The sequence below is a fragment of the Antennarius striatus genome, chromosome 12 (genome assembly GCF_040054535.1).
Source record: "Antennarius striatus isolate MH-2024 chromosome 12, ASM4005453v1, whole genome shotgun sequence".
Classification (NCBI taxonomy): Eukaryota; Metazoa; Chordata; class Actinopteri; order Lophiiformes; family Antennariidae; genus Antennarius; species Antennarius striatus.
Genome location: NC_090787.1, coordinates 5,344,389 through 5,356,593, shown reverse-complemented (window position 1 = coordinate 5,356,593; position 12,205 = coordinate 5,344,389). Strand labels below are relative to the sequence as shown.

At 46.7% G+C, this 12,205-nt stretch overlaps 2 protein-coding genes across 6 annotated transcripts; both read left to right on the top strand.

Moving 5' to 3' along the window:
- The first annotated feature begins 6 nt into the window (after window positions 1-6).
- tfcp2l1 (transcription factor CP2-like 1) lies at window positions 7-8,036 on the top strand. 5 transcript variants are annotated; one of them, XM_068329327.1, is made up of 15 exons: window positions 7-101; window positions 278-423; window positions 1,120-1,193; window positions 1,853-1,958; window positions 2,083-2,189; window positions 2,265-2,417; window positions 2,487-2,597; window positions 3,280-3,383; window positions 3,808-3,859; window positions 3,993-4,086; window positions 4,225-4,315; window positions 4,652-4,734; window positions 7,069-7,211; window positions 7,505-7,556; window positions 7,630-8,035. In XM_068329327.1, the coding sequence occupies exons 1-15, from the start codon at window positions 43-45 to the stop codon at window positions 7,665-7,667; spliced, it is 1,413 nt and encodes a 470-aa protein (XP_068185428.1). In that variant the 5' UTR covers window positions 7-42; the 3' UTR covers window positions 7,668-8,035. The 5 variants fall into 5 exon arrangements, with proteins under 5 accessions (XP_068185428.1, XP_068185430.1, XP_068185427.1 ...); XM_068329329.1 differs by lacking the exon at window positions 7,069-7,211 and having other exon boundaries at window positions 7,630-8,036; XM_068329326.1 differs by having other exon boundaries at window positions 7,505-8,035.
- Window positions 8,037-8,579: 543 nt separating this feature from the next.
- On the top strand, window positions 8,580-11,028 carry LOC137605520 (sterile alpha motif domain-containing protein 9-like). Its single transcript, XM_068330244.1, has one exon. It carries the CDS (start codon window positions 8,580-8,582, stop codon window positions 10,887-10,889), a length of 2,310 nt encoding a protein of 769 aa, XP_068186345.1. The 3' UTR covers window positions 10,890-11,028.
- Window positions 11,029-12,205: the final 1,177 nt, after the last annotated feature.

The window sequence follows — 12,205 nt, the reverse complement described above, 5'->3', positions numbered from 1 at the left end:
CTGCCAGCCGCCGGCGGACGAGGAGACGCTGCTCTTGAGAAAATGTTGTTCTGCCACCCGCAGCCCGAGTCTTATCACCAGCACTCCACAGGGTACATCAGGTAGGACTGGGGGGGGGGGGGGGTCACATGACCTTCAGGGAAAAAAGATGTTCCCCATGAGGAAAACTCGATCCAAGCAGCATGTGGATGAGTAGCGGCGACGGGCTGACCTTTGCCCTGTGATTAGATAAGGGGTGTGTACTCACCTCCGTCCCCCCACTTTGCGTCTCTTCCAGGGAAGCCCTGGCCCCTTTCCTGAAGAACGAGGAAGCCCGGCTTTTGGCGGAAAGCGGCGGCGGGGCGGCGTTCCAATTCGTTCTGTGTGCAGCGACGTCTCCAGCGGTGAAGCAGCAGGACGAGAGCCTGACCTACCTCAACCAGGGTAGAGACCGGACTTCACCCGACTGACCCCACCTGACCTGGAGTGACCCGACCTGAGTCGGTTGAACCCTCAGTCGAAGCTGAAAGGCACCAAATTGGCAGACAAGATAATCAATCAATGAACCCGATTGAAACAACCAGAATCACAAACAGAAAGTTCTGGTTCTGAGGATTTTCATTTGGGCTACGGAAGCAAAGAAAAAGCCAAAATTAAACAAAACATTTACTAGGATAATCCTGGAAATGTGAAATTAATCAATTGTTATTAATAATTGTTTGATCACTCTTATTTCATTGATTGATTATTGTTGCAGATTTAAATTTCAGCTCGACTGAACTGACAACAATGAATTGACAACAATTTGACTTTCAAAAAACATCCCTAAAGAATTAGACCAATGGAACCACTGATCCAGGAGTCACATGATGACGGTCAGCCAATCAGGGAGCTGCTGGTCTGAGGACCTGAACCTGATACTGTTGGTTCTGGTCCATTTCCGGCGGTGCCATCGCCTTTAAAGATGGCGGGTGTCGGGGTCAAACGACCGCTCAGGTTCTATGCTGATGACACTCTGTTGCGATGTTACTGGCTGATCAGGTTGGAGACGCGTAAACGTCTCAGTTAATTCAGCTCCTGTTGTATATTCTAATTGATTTTCCGATTGATTGATTTGATTTTAACGTTTTTTTAATGTAGGTCAGTCCTATGAAATCCGTTTGCAAAACAGGAAGTTGTTGGAGTTTACAGACAGAAGCAGCAAATATGTGAAGGTGGGTGTGAGCTTTGTGTTTGTTGTCTGTTTTAATGATTCCGTGTCACTTCCTCTTCCTTCTTCCTGTTTTGTTGTGTTTGCATTTCCTGGTTTTCTCGCAGGTCCCTCAACACTCCCCTCCATTTTGGGGCTAAGGTGTGAACCCCCGGGGGTGCTACCTGTTTTTGTAACGTCACCTGACCTCCACGTGCAAGCAGATGCGTGGCGTTAACTAACGGTTGTGCGTCATTTTGCCGCCCCTCCCTCAGGTTAAACAGCGCGATCGCTAACAGGGTTGCTCACATGTCTCTGTCGCTAGCCTGACATGCTAATGTTAGCGGTAGCACCCTAGAAACACAAGAATAGGACGTCTGTGCAAACACGCCACGTGCTGGCCCCCACCCTGTCGTGTTCTGATGCTCAGTCATGCGGGACACCCCCCTCCATAAAACCCACTCACAGGGCATCTTCTTGCAGGTTGGCGATTTAATTTGAGCCAAATTTCTGGAATTTATTGCCCCAACTGCCCCGCTCAGGACGAGCTGGTGTCTGTAAACATGGAACAACGATAACACCTGTTCATTCGTTCATTTTTGTAACGCTTCCTCCATTTTCGCGGGTCACGAGGGTTGCGAACTACAGGTTTGTAGCCTCATTGCCTGACCCCCGTCTCCGCAGAGTGTTGTGCGGGTGGTGTTCCACGAGCGCCGGCTGCAGTACGCGGAGCACCAGCAGCTGGAGGGGTGGAGGTGGAACCGCCCCGGAGACCGGATCCTGGACATAGGTGAGCAGACCCAACCCCCCCAAGGTCTGATCTGATCTGACCTGATCCAGAAAACAAGATGGCTAATTTCGATTTCAACATCAATGCTAGTGATCCTAGCGTGAATCTAACGGACTCTTTTCAGATATCCCATTGTCGGTGGGGATCCTGGAGCCCCGTTCACACCCTCTGCACCTCAACACCATTGAGGTCCTCTGGGATCCGGTCAAGAACGCGTCTGTTTTCATCCAGGTACGACCGATTCTACCCCGAGTCCACGGCGAGTTGGGAATGCAGTAACTGTAACGTCACCGATATTCGTCACAGGTGAACTGCATCAGCACCGAGTTCACGCCCAGGAAGCACGGCGGGGAGAAAGGCGTGCCCTTCCGTATCCAGGTGGACACCTTCTCCGCCAATGAGCACGGGGAATACCTGGAGCAGGTCCACTCGTCCAGCTGCCAGGTTAAAGTCTTCAAGGTGAGATACATTTCAGATGAATCAGGTTTTAGTTTAGTCCTGCGAATGAGGGAACGATTTTTCCTGAAGCCTAAAGGAGCCGATCGCAAACTGAAGACGGACCGTGAGAAGATCAGTAGGAAGACCTTCCAGGACCGAGAGAAGTACCAGCAGTCCCACGAGACTACCCTGCTGAAGGAGGTGAGCGTTCCGCCAAGTTCCTCCCATTATGTAACTGTTTGCTTTCAGTTTGTCAGCGGCTGCTTCTTGATCCCTCGGACCGGATTCCTGCGTCAGATCTCGTGAATGATTGTCTGGAGGCCATAAAGACACGATTGTGTTGGCCTCGTGCTCACAAGACATCCTAAACCAGGTGTTAGCGTTTTCGTGTGTTGGGTGGCTGGTTCCTACTCCAGCGCTGAAGTCTGTCAATGATCAAGTCCCTGAAGGTGAAGACATTCAGACGTTAACATGGTTTCTCATTCACCAGCAAACAAACAACGGATGCCAGAAGGAGGCAAGGCGCCGGGTCAGGTTGGAAGGACCTGGTTCAGACGGGTCAGCAGCGAGGATTAGAATGTCAAACGTAAAGATCCTGGTTTAAAACTGAAGGCGACCAGAACTAAAACATAATTTGGAGGAATGATTTTATATCTGTTAGAACTGTTTACCTACAACCCTTGACTCTCTATGCTGAGCAGCAAGCTGATTTTGCTAGCACACTAGCATTACTTCTATATATCTTTTACCTTTAAGCTGCCTCTCCAGACAGAACACACTATTTCAGGCACCTTTAGCATATTCTAAGCATTATATCGTTAAAGCGAAGAAGCTAGCTAGCTAACAGATTAGCCTCCCTTCCTCTGTCTCTGCACCCCTGCAGTGCTCTCCTTGGCCGGATGCCCTGAACCTGACCGTCCACGGCAGCAGCAACACTCCATCACCCGTTTATCACAGCTCTCCGACGTCCGGCAGCTACACCGACGGGTGAGTCAGCATTCTGACAAGGCTAGCCACCCCGCTAGCGGTGTCAAATTAGCATAGCATACACCATACTCATCACTGAAACGGTGCTGACAGTCCTCAAGAGTTGATCACATAATCAGGTTGAGTTAGTTCACGAAGCAATTGAACTTCAAGGCATCACTCCGTACATTTGTTTGCCTTAGTTTGCCTTTGGGGGCAAACAAATGTACGGTTTGCCTTTGGGGGCAAACAGATGTGCAGCGTGAGGTCTGTGTGGGGGTCAGCCTTTGGGGAACAGCTCCCTCTGCTGGTTCCATACCAGCATTACAGGAAGAGCTCAGGCTGCATTAGAACTGGACGACTTTTAACTGGAGGAGGACGAACGAACCAGCGCTCCACCAGTCACCCAACCCTGTTCTTTCTTCTCGTGTGCATGTTTCTGTAGCAACTGTTCTCCAGGCCAGCCTGAGGATCTGCTCATGTCCAGCTGCTCTGATGTAAGTAACAGAGAACGGTGCAGAGGGAAAAGGTTAACGTTGCTCTCTTGTTCCTTTTAGGCCATTATTTGGAGACAGTGGAAGCTGTGCTGCTATACTCATTTCAAGGGCTCTTCTTCTTTTTGACATGTAGCACCTTCTGCCGTCGTCCTCGCTGCTCGACACTCAGCAGTGGCTGCACCGCCACAGGTTCGCACCTTTCTCAAGGCTCTTCTCCAGCTTCTCAGGTAAACGGGCAGAAGTATCAGAACATTCTGGTCCACGGGTCAGTTGCTTAGTAGCAGAGAGCAGACACCAGAACAGATGAACCCCTGAAGGGTTCTGGTTCTGAGGGAACTGGAGTAGATTATGTGCTGTCGTTGCAGGTGCTGATCTGTTGAGGATGAGCAGAGAAGATCTGATCCAGATCTGTGGCCCAGCTGACGGCATTCGCCTCTTCAATACCATGAAAGGAAGGTTAGACTACTTCCCTGTTCTCGTAGTACCACCCTGTTCTAGTAGTACCACCCTGTTCTCGTAGTATCACGTCGTTCTAGTAGTACCACCTTGATCCAGTAGTACCGCCCTGTTCTAGTAGTTCTGGTGGTACCGCCCGGGTTTAGAGTACCTTCCTGTTCTAGTAGTACCACCCTTGTTCCAGTAGTGCCAAGCTTTGTATCAGTAGTACCACCCCTATTCCAGCAGCACCACCCTGTTCTAAGAGTACCACCCTATTCTAGTAGCACCACCATGTTCAGTAGTACCACCCGGTTCTGTTTGTGTTGGTATGACAGTCCTTTCTACACCCCGCAGGTTCATCCAGCCCCGTCTGACTATCTACTTGTGTCAGCAGCAGGGGGGCCTCCAGCCTCTTGTCAAGCCAGGGGATGGTGATGGTCAGTGGTCCCTTTGTTAGACATGCCTGTATATGTAATTAATAAATATTAATTATATTATCCAACAATCCATCTTCAACCACTTAACCCGGAGCCAGGTCGTGGAGGCAGCAATTTCAGCAGGGATGCCCATACTTGCCTCTCCCCAGACACCTCATTAAGCTCTTCTGGGAAAATCAAGAGGCGTCCCCAGGCCAGCCGAGAGACATAGTCCCTCCAGCGTGTCCTAGGTCTTATTCGAGGTCTCTTCCTGGTACGACATGCCTGGACCACCTCCCCAGGGAGGCATCTGAAAGACATCCGTAACAGATGCCTGACCCACCTCAGCTTGTATCTAGGATCTTGTTTTTTCAGTCATGACCCAAAGCTCATGGCCATAGGTGAGAGTATGAACATAGATTGATCGGTAAATCAAGAGCTTTGTCTTGTGACTCAGCTCCTTCTTCACCACGACAGACCTATACAGTGACTGCATCAGTGCAGAAGCTGCACTGATCCGTCTGTCAATCTCACGTTCCATCCTTCCCTCACTCGTGAACATGACCCCAAGATACTTAAACTCCTCCACTTGGGGTAAGGACTCTCCACTGACCTGAAGAGGGCACACCACCCTTTTCCTGTCGAGAACCATGGCCTCGGATTTAGAGGTGCTGATTCTCATCCCACTCACGTCACACTCAGCTGCAAACCGTCCCAGTGCAGCTGAAGGTTCAGGTTTGATGAGGCCAACAGGACAACATCGTCTGCAAAAAGCAGAGATGAAATCCTTTGGTCCCCAAACTGGACTCCCATCGGATCCTGGCTGTGCCTAGAAATTCTGTCCATTAAGATTATGAACGGAACCTAGGCCTAGGGAGTCCTGGTGCCATGTGCACTTACGGACATCCCTGTGGTTGAATAAGGTGTTCGTCATAGACAAACTGTGACTAACACAAAAGTCCAAGTACAGAGCACAGTTCTTGCTCAGATGGGGAGGCCGTTCATCCCAACAACCTCTTTTCCAAGTCTCTCTGTCATTGCTCAAAGGAGTGTTGAAGTCCCTAAGAGGACCAATGGAGTCCACAGTTGGAGCACTATTCAAGGACCCCAAGAAGGTCAGGTATTCCACACTGCCTTTTTGCCCAAAACAGCAAAATCCCAAGAGCCAGTGCCTTTGTCCGTGGATTGGGTCGTCGGGCCCTAGACTGTCGACGGCCACCTAATCCACACTACACCCGTCCGCTATGGTCACCTTGGCAGGCAGTGAGGCCACCGGAGGTTGGGCCCACGTTGTCCTTTCGGGCTGAGCCCAGGCGGGCCCCATGGGCAAAGGTCTGGCCACCAGGTGCTCGCATAAACGCCCCAACACCAGGCCTGGCTCCAGGGAGGGGCCCCAGTTGGGCCACACCGGGCAACGTCAAGGTCCTTGATTTTCCTTTATTCATGAGGGTTTTATAATTAATGAATTGATAATTAATCCAGAAACTCTGCTGTAACACCTGTCTTTACAAAGAAGTTCAGGATGTTGTAAATTTACATTTGAATACCAACTAAACAGTTCAAGTATGTTCTCAACTAAATAAAGAGACTTCATGGTTGGATGGTGTGAATTAAAAGCTCAGTGGGTAACAATTAGAAAATAAATGTTTGTGTATAGTAATAATTTATTATCATTTAATGCTTTAATGGGTTTAATCACATTTAATCATATTTGTGTGAAATATCACAAACTGTTCAGGAAATTTCCTGCGTACAGTAGAACCTCGAGATACGAGCTGCTCAACATACGAGTTATTTGAGATACGAGTTGTCGCTCTGTCCACGTTTTTGTTTGACGAGTGAAAATTAGAGATACAAGTCGTTCTTCAGGACACCACTGATAGTTGGCGGATGGATACGACATCAGTGAGACCGGATCTTGTTCTTTACCACGTGTTGGCAGATGGATACAACATCAGTGAGACCGGATCTCGTTCTTTACCACGTGTTGGTGGATGGATACAACATCAGTGAGACCGGATCATGTTCTTTACCAGATGTTGGCAGATGGATACAACATCAGTGAGACCGGATCTCGTTCTTTACCACGTGTACTTTATAAATAAATATACACAGATAAAGTCTACATGTGTATTGGCTGATTAAAAAAATGTTGTTTTTTTTCCATAAATTAGGGGTTTGGGGCTTTTTTTCCTGGCTTGAATGGATTAAATGATTTTAGTTCTTTTAAATGGTGAACATTTGTTCGACTTAGAGAGTGTATTAATCTCGTATCTCCAGGTTCTACTGTACGTTTGACCAGAACACGTCTTGATGGTTCAGACGTGGCCTCATGTGGTGTCTCGTTGTCTTCAGTCTACCAGGCTCTGTTCCTGGAGGAGCTGACGCTGTCCGACCTGTCGGAAAAGATCGCAGTGCTGTACGGCATCGCTCCGCGGAAAATCACAAACATCTACCGGCAGAAACCCAACGGGATCCATGTCTTAGTCTCCGACGAGGTGTCCTATCCACGACGACCAAGAACCTTTAGTTATTGCTCATCTTGTCACACTGAACGCGTGTAATACAGTAAATCAAATGAAACACGAGCTGTTCCTTCAGGATGAAAATTTGTTGTTTCCAAGGAAACAACAAATTTTGTACAAATTTCAAAATTCCAACTGTCAGAACTCGATGTTAGGGTATAATGTAGATGAATAACAAGACTAGAATGTAAAACCTGTGATGTCAGATCAGAAAACCCAGTCAGGTGAAGGCTAACTAATGCTACGTGCTAATGTGCTCCTTCCAGATGGTGCAGAACTTCCGGGAGGAGAGCAGCTTCCTGCTCAGCACCATCAGAGGTAAAGACCCGTCCTCAGCCTCACACCGGGTCCATGGTTCTGATCCACTCACCGGCTTGTTTCCTGTTCCCAGATGAAAACACCGACAGCTTCCACGTCGTGTTGAAATGACCAGCAGCCACTCAGGATGGCCGCCAGTGTAAATACTGTACATACCCCCCAGATCAGAAGTTTAAGTCTGGTTCTAGTTTAGATCCCTGTTTTCTGAAGTTACTGATTGAAGGAGAAGCCGGGTCATTATCGGTGCATTAAACATCTCAACAAGTCCATTGTAAACATGTGACATCACCATCTGGTCTGTTGATGAAGTCGATGATTAAATTGGGTCCAAATGAGGTTGAATAGTTTGTGTGGACGTCCAAAGAGAAACGGTTCACTCAGAATAAACCATTTGTTTCCTAAATGTCCACGACTTTTATTTGTGAAGGAGTACAAGATAAGATACACTGTAATGATAATAAACTGGGAAATTTGGTTGCAAACTGGGAAATTTGGTTGCAAATTGCCCAGTTTATCATCATGTTAGTCTATGAGTCTAATATATTAGACTCATATGCTAATAAATTCATAATATTGTGAATTTTATGAGTCCTATGAGTCTAATAGTTTAATATACTCTATATTAGAAAAATAGTCATGATAATAAAGATTTCTGCTGTGCCATAGTGCCTCCCTTGTTGTGTGTAATTTAAAAATAACACATACTTTACTGTAATTCAAAATTCATTTTTGTGTTCCATTCCCCGTCAGGGATGAGCTAACTGTCCACTCAGCGCCTATCCATCAGGCTAAGGACACACACTTTGTGTTTAGAACGTTGTGTGCCAGACAAGAACTACATGTTGCGCTAGCCAGTGATTTACGGTACGAACATCAAAGTGACATCAAAGGAATGTATTCAAAGGTGCTGCAACATCAAAGGCAGGGAAGGTATATATAGCGACCTGTTCTGGTCTGTTATCGTCTATTGAGGACGTGAAAAATGTGTGTCATTGCACCTTGGTTTATTGTAGTTTTAAGTGCATGAAAGACAGAGATGAAACAGTAAAGAGAAACGTACCGAGGTTTAGAAAACAGCCTGGAGGACCGTGTAAGCCGTACCCGTTCCTCAGGTACCAGGACACACACAGATACATGGAGGGAGACTTCCTTGACATTCTAGAATCGGGCGCCGTGGACCTGATTGAGCCGTGTCATGAGTACAAAGCCTTCATCCACACAGCCAACGCAACCAAAATGTCAAAGTTCAGTTTTGAGGTTGTTCGCTTTGCGGCTGCCTGCATGAATTGCAGAACCAACGGCACCATCCATTTTGGGATCGGGGATAGACCGGAGTTCACCCATGGTGAGGTGCTGGGGGTGAACGTGGAGGACAGGGAGGCCTTCAGAACTGAGCTGAAATCAGCCATCGATACCTGTTTTGAAGGAAAAAACAGGACGGCTGCTCACATCTGTATCAAACCTCCTCGGTTCGTTGAGGTGCTCAACAGGAACATGACGTTATCGGACAAATACGTGATCGAGGTGGATATTGAACCTCGCTCTACCATCTGTGAAGAAACCATCTACCACACCTTCAATGTGAAGAAAACAGTCTGGAGCAAAAGAAAAGTGCAGCAGCAGTGCTACGTCCGGGACCGCGTCGGCTGCAGGAACCTTCTAAAACAAACCAAACTCATCACGTGTGCCAATCCCATGTTGGAGTACGAGCGGTTTGTCGCCTTGATGGCAAAATTAGTCCAACTTAGACAACAAGCCGAGGAGTGTCTCAGTTCCATCAAAGTCCACACCCAAGGCTCACAATTAATCCAGACGATAACTGGCGGTTCCAAGTCTTTGGATGAGTCATCTTTTGACCACTATGTAATCGTCACAAACAAATCACATCCACCCCAGCTTGAATCGATGGGATTTCTAATAGAACTCAACCCATTCGTTGTTCTGGACTTTGATCCAGAATCAAGCAAACATGGGTTACATCATTACTTCACACAGCACCGTACAGTGAACAGCCTTTTACCGCAGGAGTATAAAGAATCACCACCTGTCGAGGACGAGTCGAGATCAAACCAACCGACCAGCTGGATATTCTGCAATGGGGGCTATGAGAACGAGTTACCTTCAGACATAGACAGGTGGTCAAAGGAAAAGGGACACTCCGTTGAAGCAGTGGCTCATCTCTTGTGTCAGGATGTGCTCCCAAAAAAGAGAGTCCTCGTGGTTTTCCTACTTTTATCAACGGTGAGCAACGAGATCGACCCCCTAGTCAAGACCCTCATGACCTTCTTCCAGGAACTCAAAGGCACAAACCAGATCCTTTGTATTTGTGACTGTAAAAATGGATTTACGTCTTGGAGAGACAAAATTAATGTGCAACGTAGAATTGACGTCACCGGCAGGTGTGTCTACGAACTCAATTTGGCCGAAGTCAACGACACTATCCTCAGCCTTTCCTCTAAACACCAAACCAAACATGTCCTATCCAGTGTTGGAGGAAGCAAAGTGTTCCTTGATAGGAACTTCGAGAACAGCTTGGATACCTTAGACGTTCTGTGCGTGAACCAATGCGTAGGACAAAGTGAGGACAAACTAGCCACAGAGGAGGACTTCTACAAGGGGGAGGAAGTGTCATGGTGGAATTTCTATTACTCCGAGCAGCCTGGATCCACTCCATTCATTAAACGTGACAAGTTGAACTTCATGGTGGAACACATCCCAGACATGTGCTCCCGCAGAAGGGCCTGTGTGCTCTTCAACCTCCTGCATGCACCTCGATGTGGTGGGACCACACTGGCCAAGCATGCCTTATGGATTCTCCGGGACAAGTTCCGATGTGCTGTCCTCAAAGACAGAGACTTTGAATTCCCTGAAGTCGCGGAACAAGTGGTCAATCTCTTAACATATAAGAATGAGAAGCATCTACCACAGGTCCCTGTTCTGCTGATGGTAGATCGTTTTGTTGACAAGGAGGAAGTGCTTGACCTGCAAAAGATGATTGAAAAAGAATGTATGAAGAAAAACATCCAGTCCAGGTCTGCACAGGTGATCATCCTGAACTGCATGAGGTCAGAGTCTGCAGATGAGATTGAGATTAACGACACAATATTCCTAAAGGATAATCTCTCTGACAACGAGAAGAAACTGTTTGAAGATAAACTTGTAGAAATAGAGGAAACCCACAAGAATGCCCAACAGACATTTGATGGATTCATGTTTATCAAGAATAACTTCACCTCAGTTCAGGCTGGGGGTTCGTCCTACAGGACCATGATTCTGGTGGGGATATTGGTGACCATTGTAAACTTGATATTGATATTGCCGACCTGGTTTTGAGCACAGAAAAGGTTGTGAGAGTAAACAGGACAAAGACAGACTTCTAGGATATCTATTCTGGTGGATATTCGGTGGAAGAGTCTCAGCTCTTTGAGTTCCTTAATAACTGGTGTAGTTCAATAAAGTTTAATATAGTTTGTATGCTCCCCCGTGTCTGCTTGGGTTCCCTCCAGGTGGTCCAGCTTCCTCCCCACCTCCAAAAACATGCAGCTTACATGAACTGGTCACATCAAATTGTCAAAAAAATAATAATATAATACGATACAATATAATATAAAGTAATATAAAAAAATATGATATGTTATAATATGATGTAATATGTTTAAGAATCTGTGTGGGTTCTCTCCGGGTGCTCCGGCTTCCTCCCACACGTATGAACATGTCACCTGGGTGAACTGTGCACACCAAATCAGCAAAAGTATTATCGTCAATATAACTGTGTTCATCTTTCTGTCAGTAAAAAAAATTCCCCGCCTATAAAAAAGACCACAGATCAAAGCGATGTTGTACAACAAAGAGCCGTAGATCAGATCACAAGAGGAGTGAACAAAGGAGAGTAAATTGTACGACAATCAAACGGTACACACAATCAAAGGAGAGTAAATCAAAGGTCAGTCTGGCTTTGACCGACTCATGTTCTTACGCACGCCTGTAACAAGGGCATAAATGATACATTTCAATTTACACAAGGCCCCACTAGTTAAAATAATTTTCGAAGTAGCAGGGGCCCGTGTAAATTACTCGAGCAGGGTTTGACCTACTGACTGTCGTTTGATCCACTCTCCTTTGACTGAATGTAGTGTTTAATCTCCCTGTTTACTCTCCTTGATCTGCGGTTTAAAAAAATTAGCAATTAAAGTAATCCCTCCCACATTCGTGCACCAACGCTCGCAACTGCACCTCATTGCGGATTTTTAGTGGGCAGTCATGTGATACCGTACGCACATTCTATTGGCCGACGGCATCCAGAAATGCACTCCGTTCCGTGAGTCTCGGACTTCCGTGAGATACAAAAGTGCTGTAAACAATATCAGAGTGTGGGAAAAGTTAATACAGAATTAGAAACATGACAAAAATAGAGGGAAATATGTAGTGATGAGGTCAGTGAACCCGTTCTAGCGATGAGCCACTGCCGCTCTGAAAGCAAAAGCTCGTTAATATTTAGTAACCAGCCGGGACAAACAGTGTTTGGACAGGGAGCTCATTTCATCCGTTTTTAATAGATGATATTGAGGACCATGGATCGATTTGGGGTAAGACTTTTTTTTTCTACAGCGTAGTTGGACACTGTAGATTAGAATATTATACGAAAATTT

Excerpts from the sequence above, each read along its gene's own strand:
- tfcp2l1 (XM_068329326.1), top strand. The coding sequence starts at position 43 with ATGTTGTTCTGCCACCCGCAGCCCGAGTCTTATCACCAGCACTCCACA. Across the intron at positions 1,959-2,082 it reads AGACCGGATCCTGGACATAG|ATATCCCATTGTCGGTGGGG; the intron begins GTGAGCAGACCC and ends GACTCTTTTCAG. Across the intron at positions 4,316-4,651 it reads TTCAATACCATGAAAGGAAG|GTTCATCCAGCCCCGTCTGA; the intron begins GTTAGACTACTT and ends TACACCCCGCAG.
- LOC137605520 (XM_068330244.1), top strand. The coding sequence starts at position 8,580 with ATGAAAGACAGAGATGAAACAGTAAAGAGAAACGTACCGAGGTTTAGA.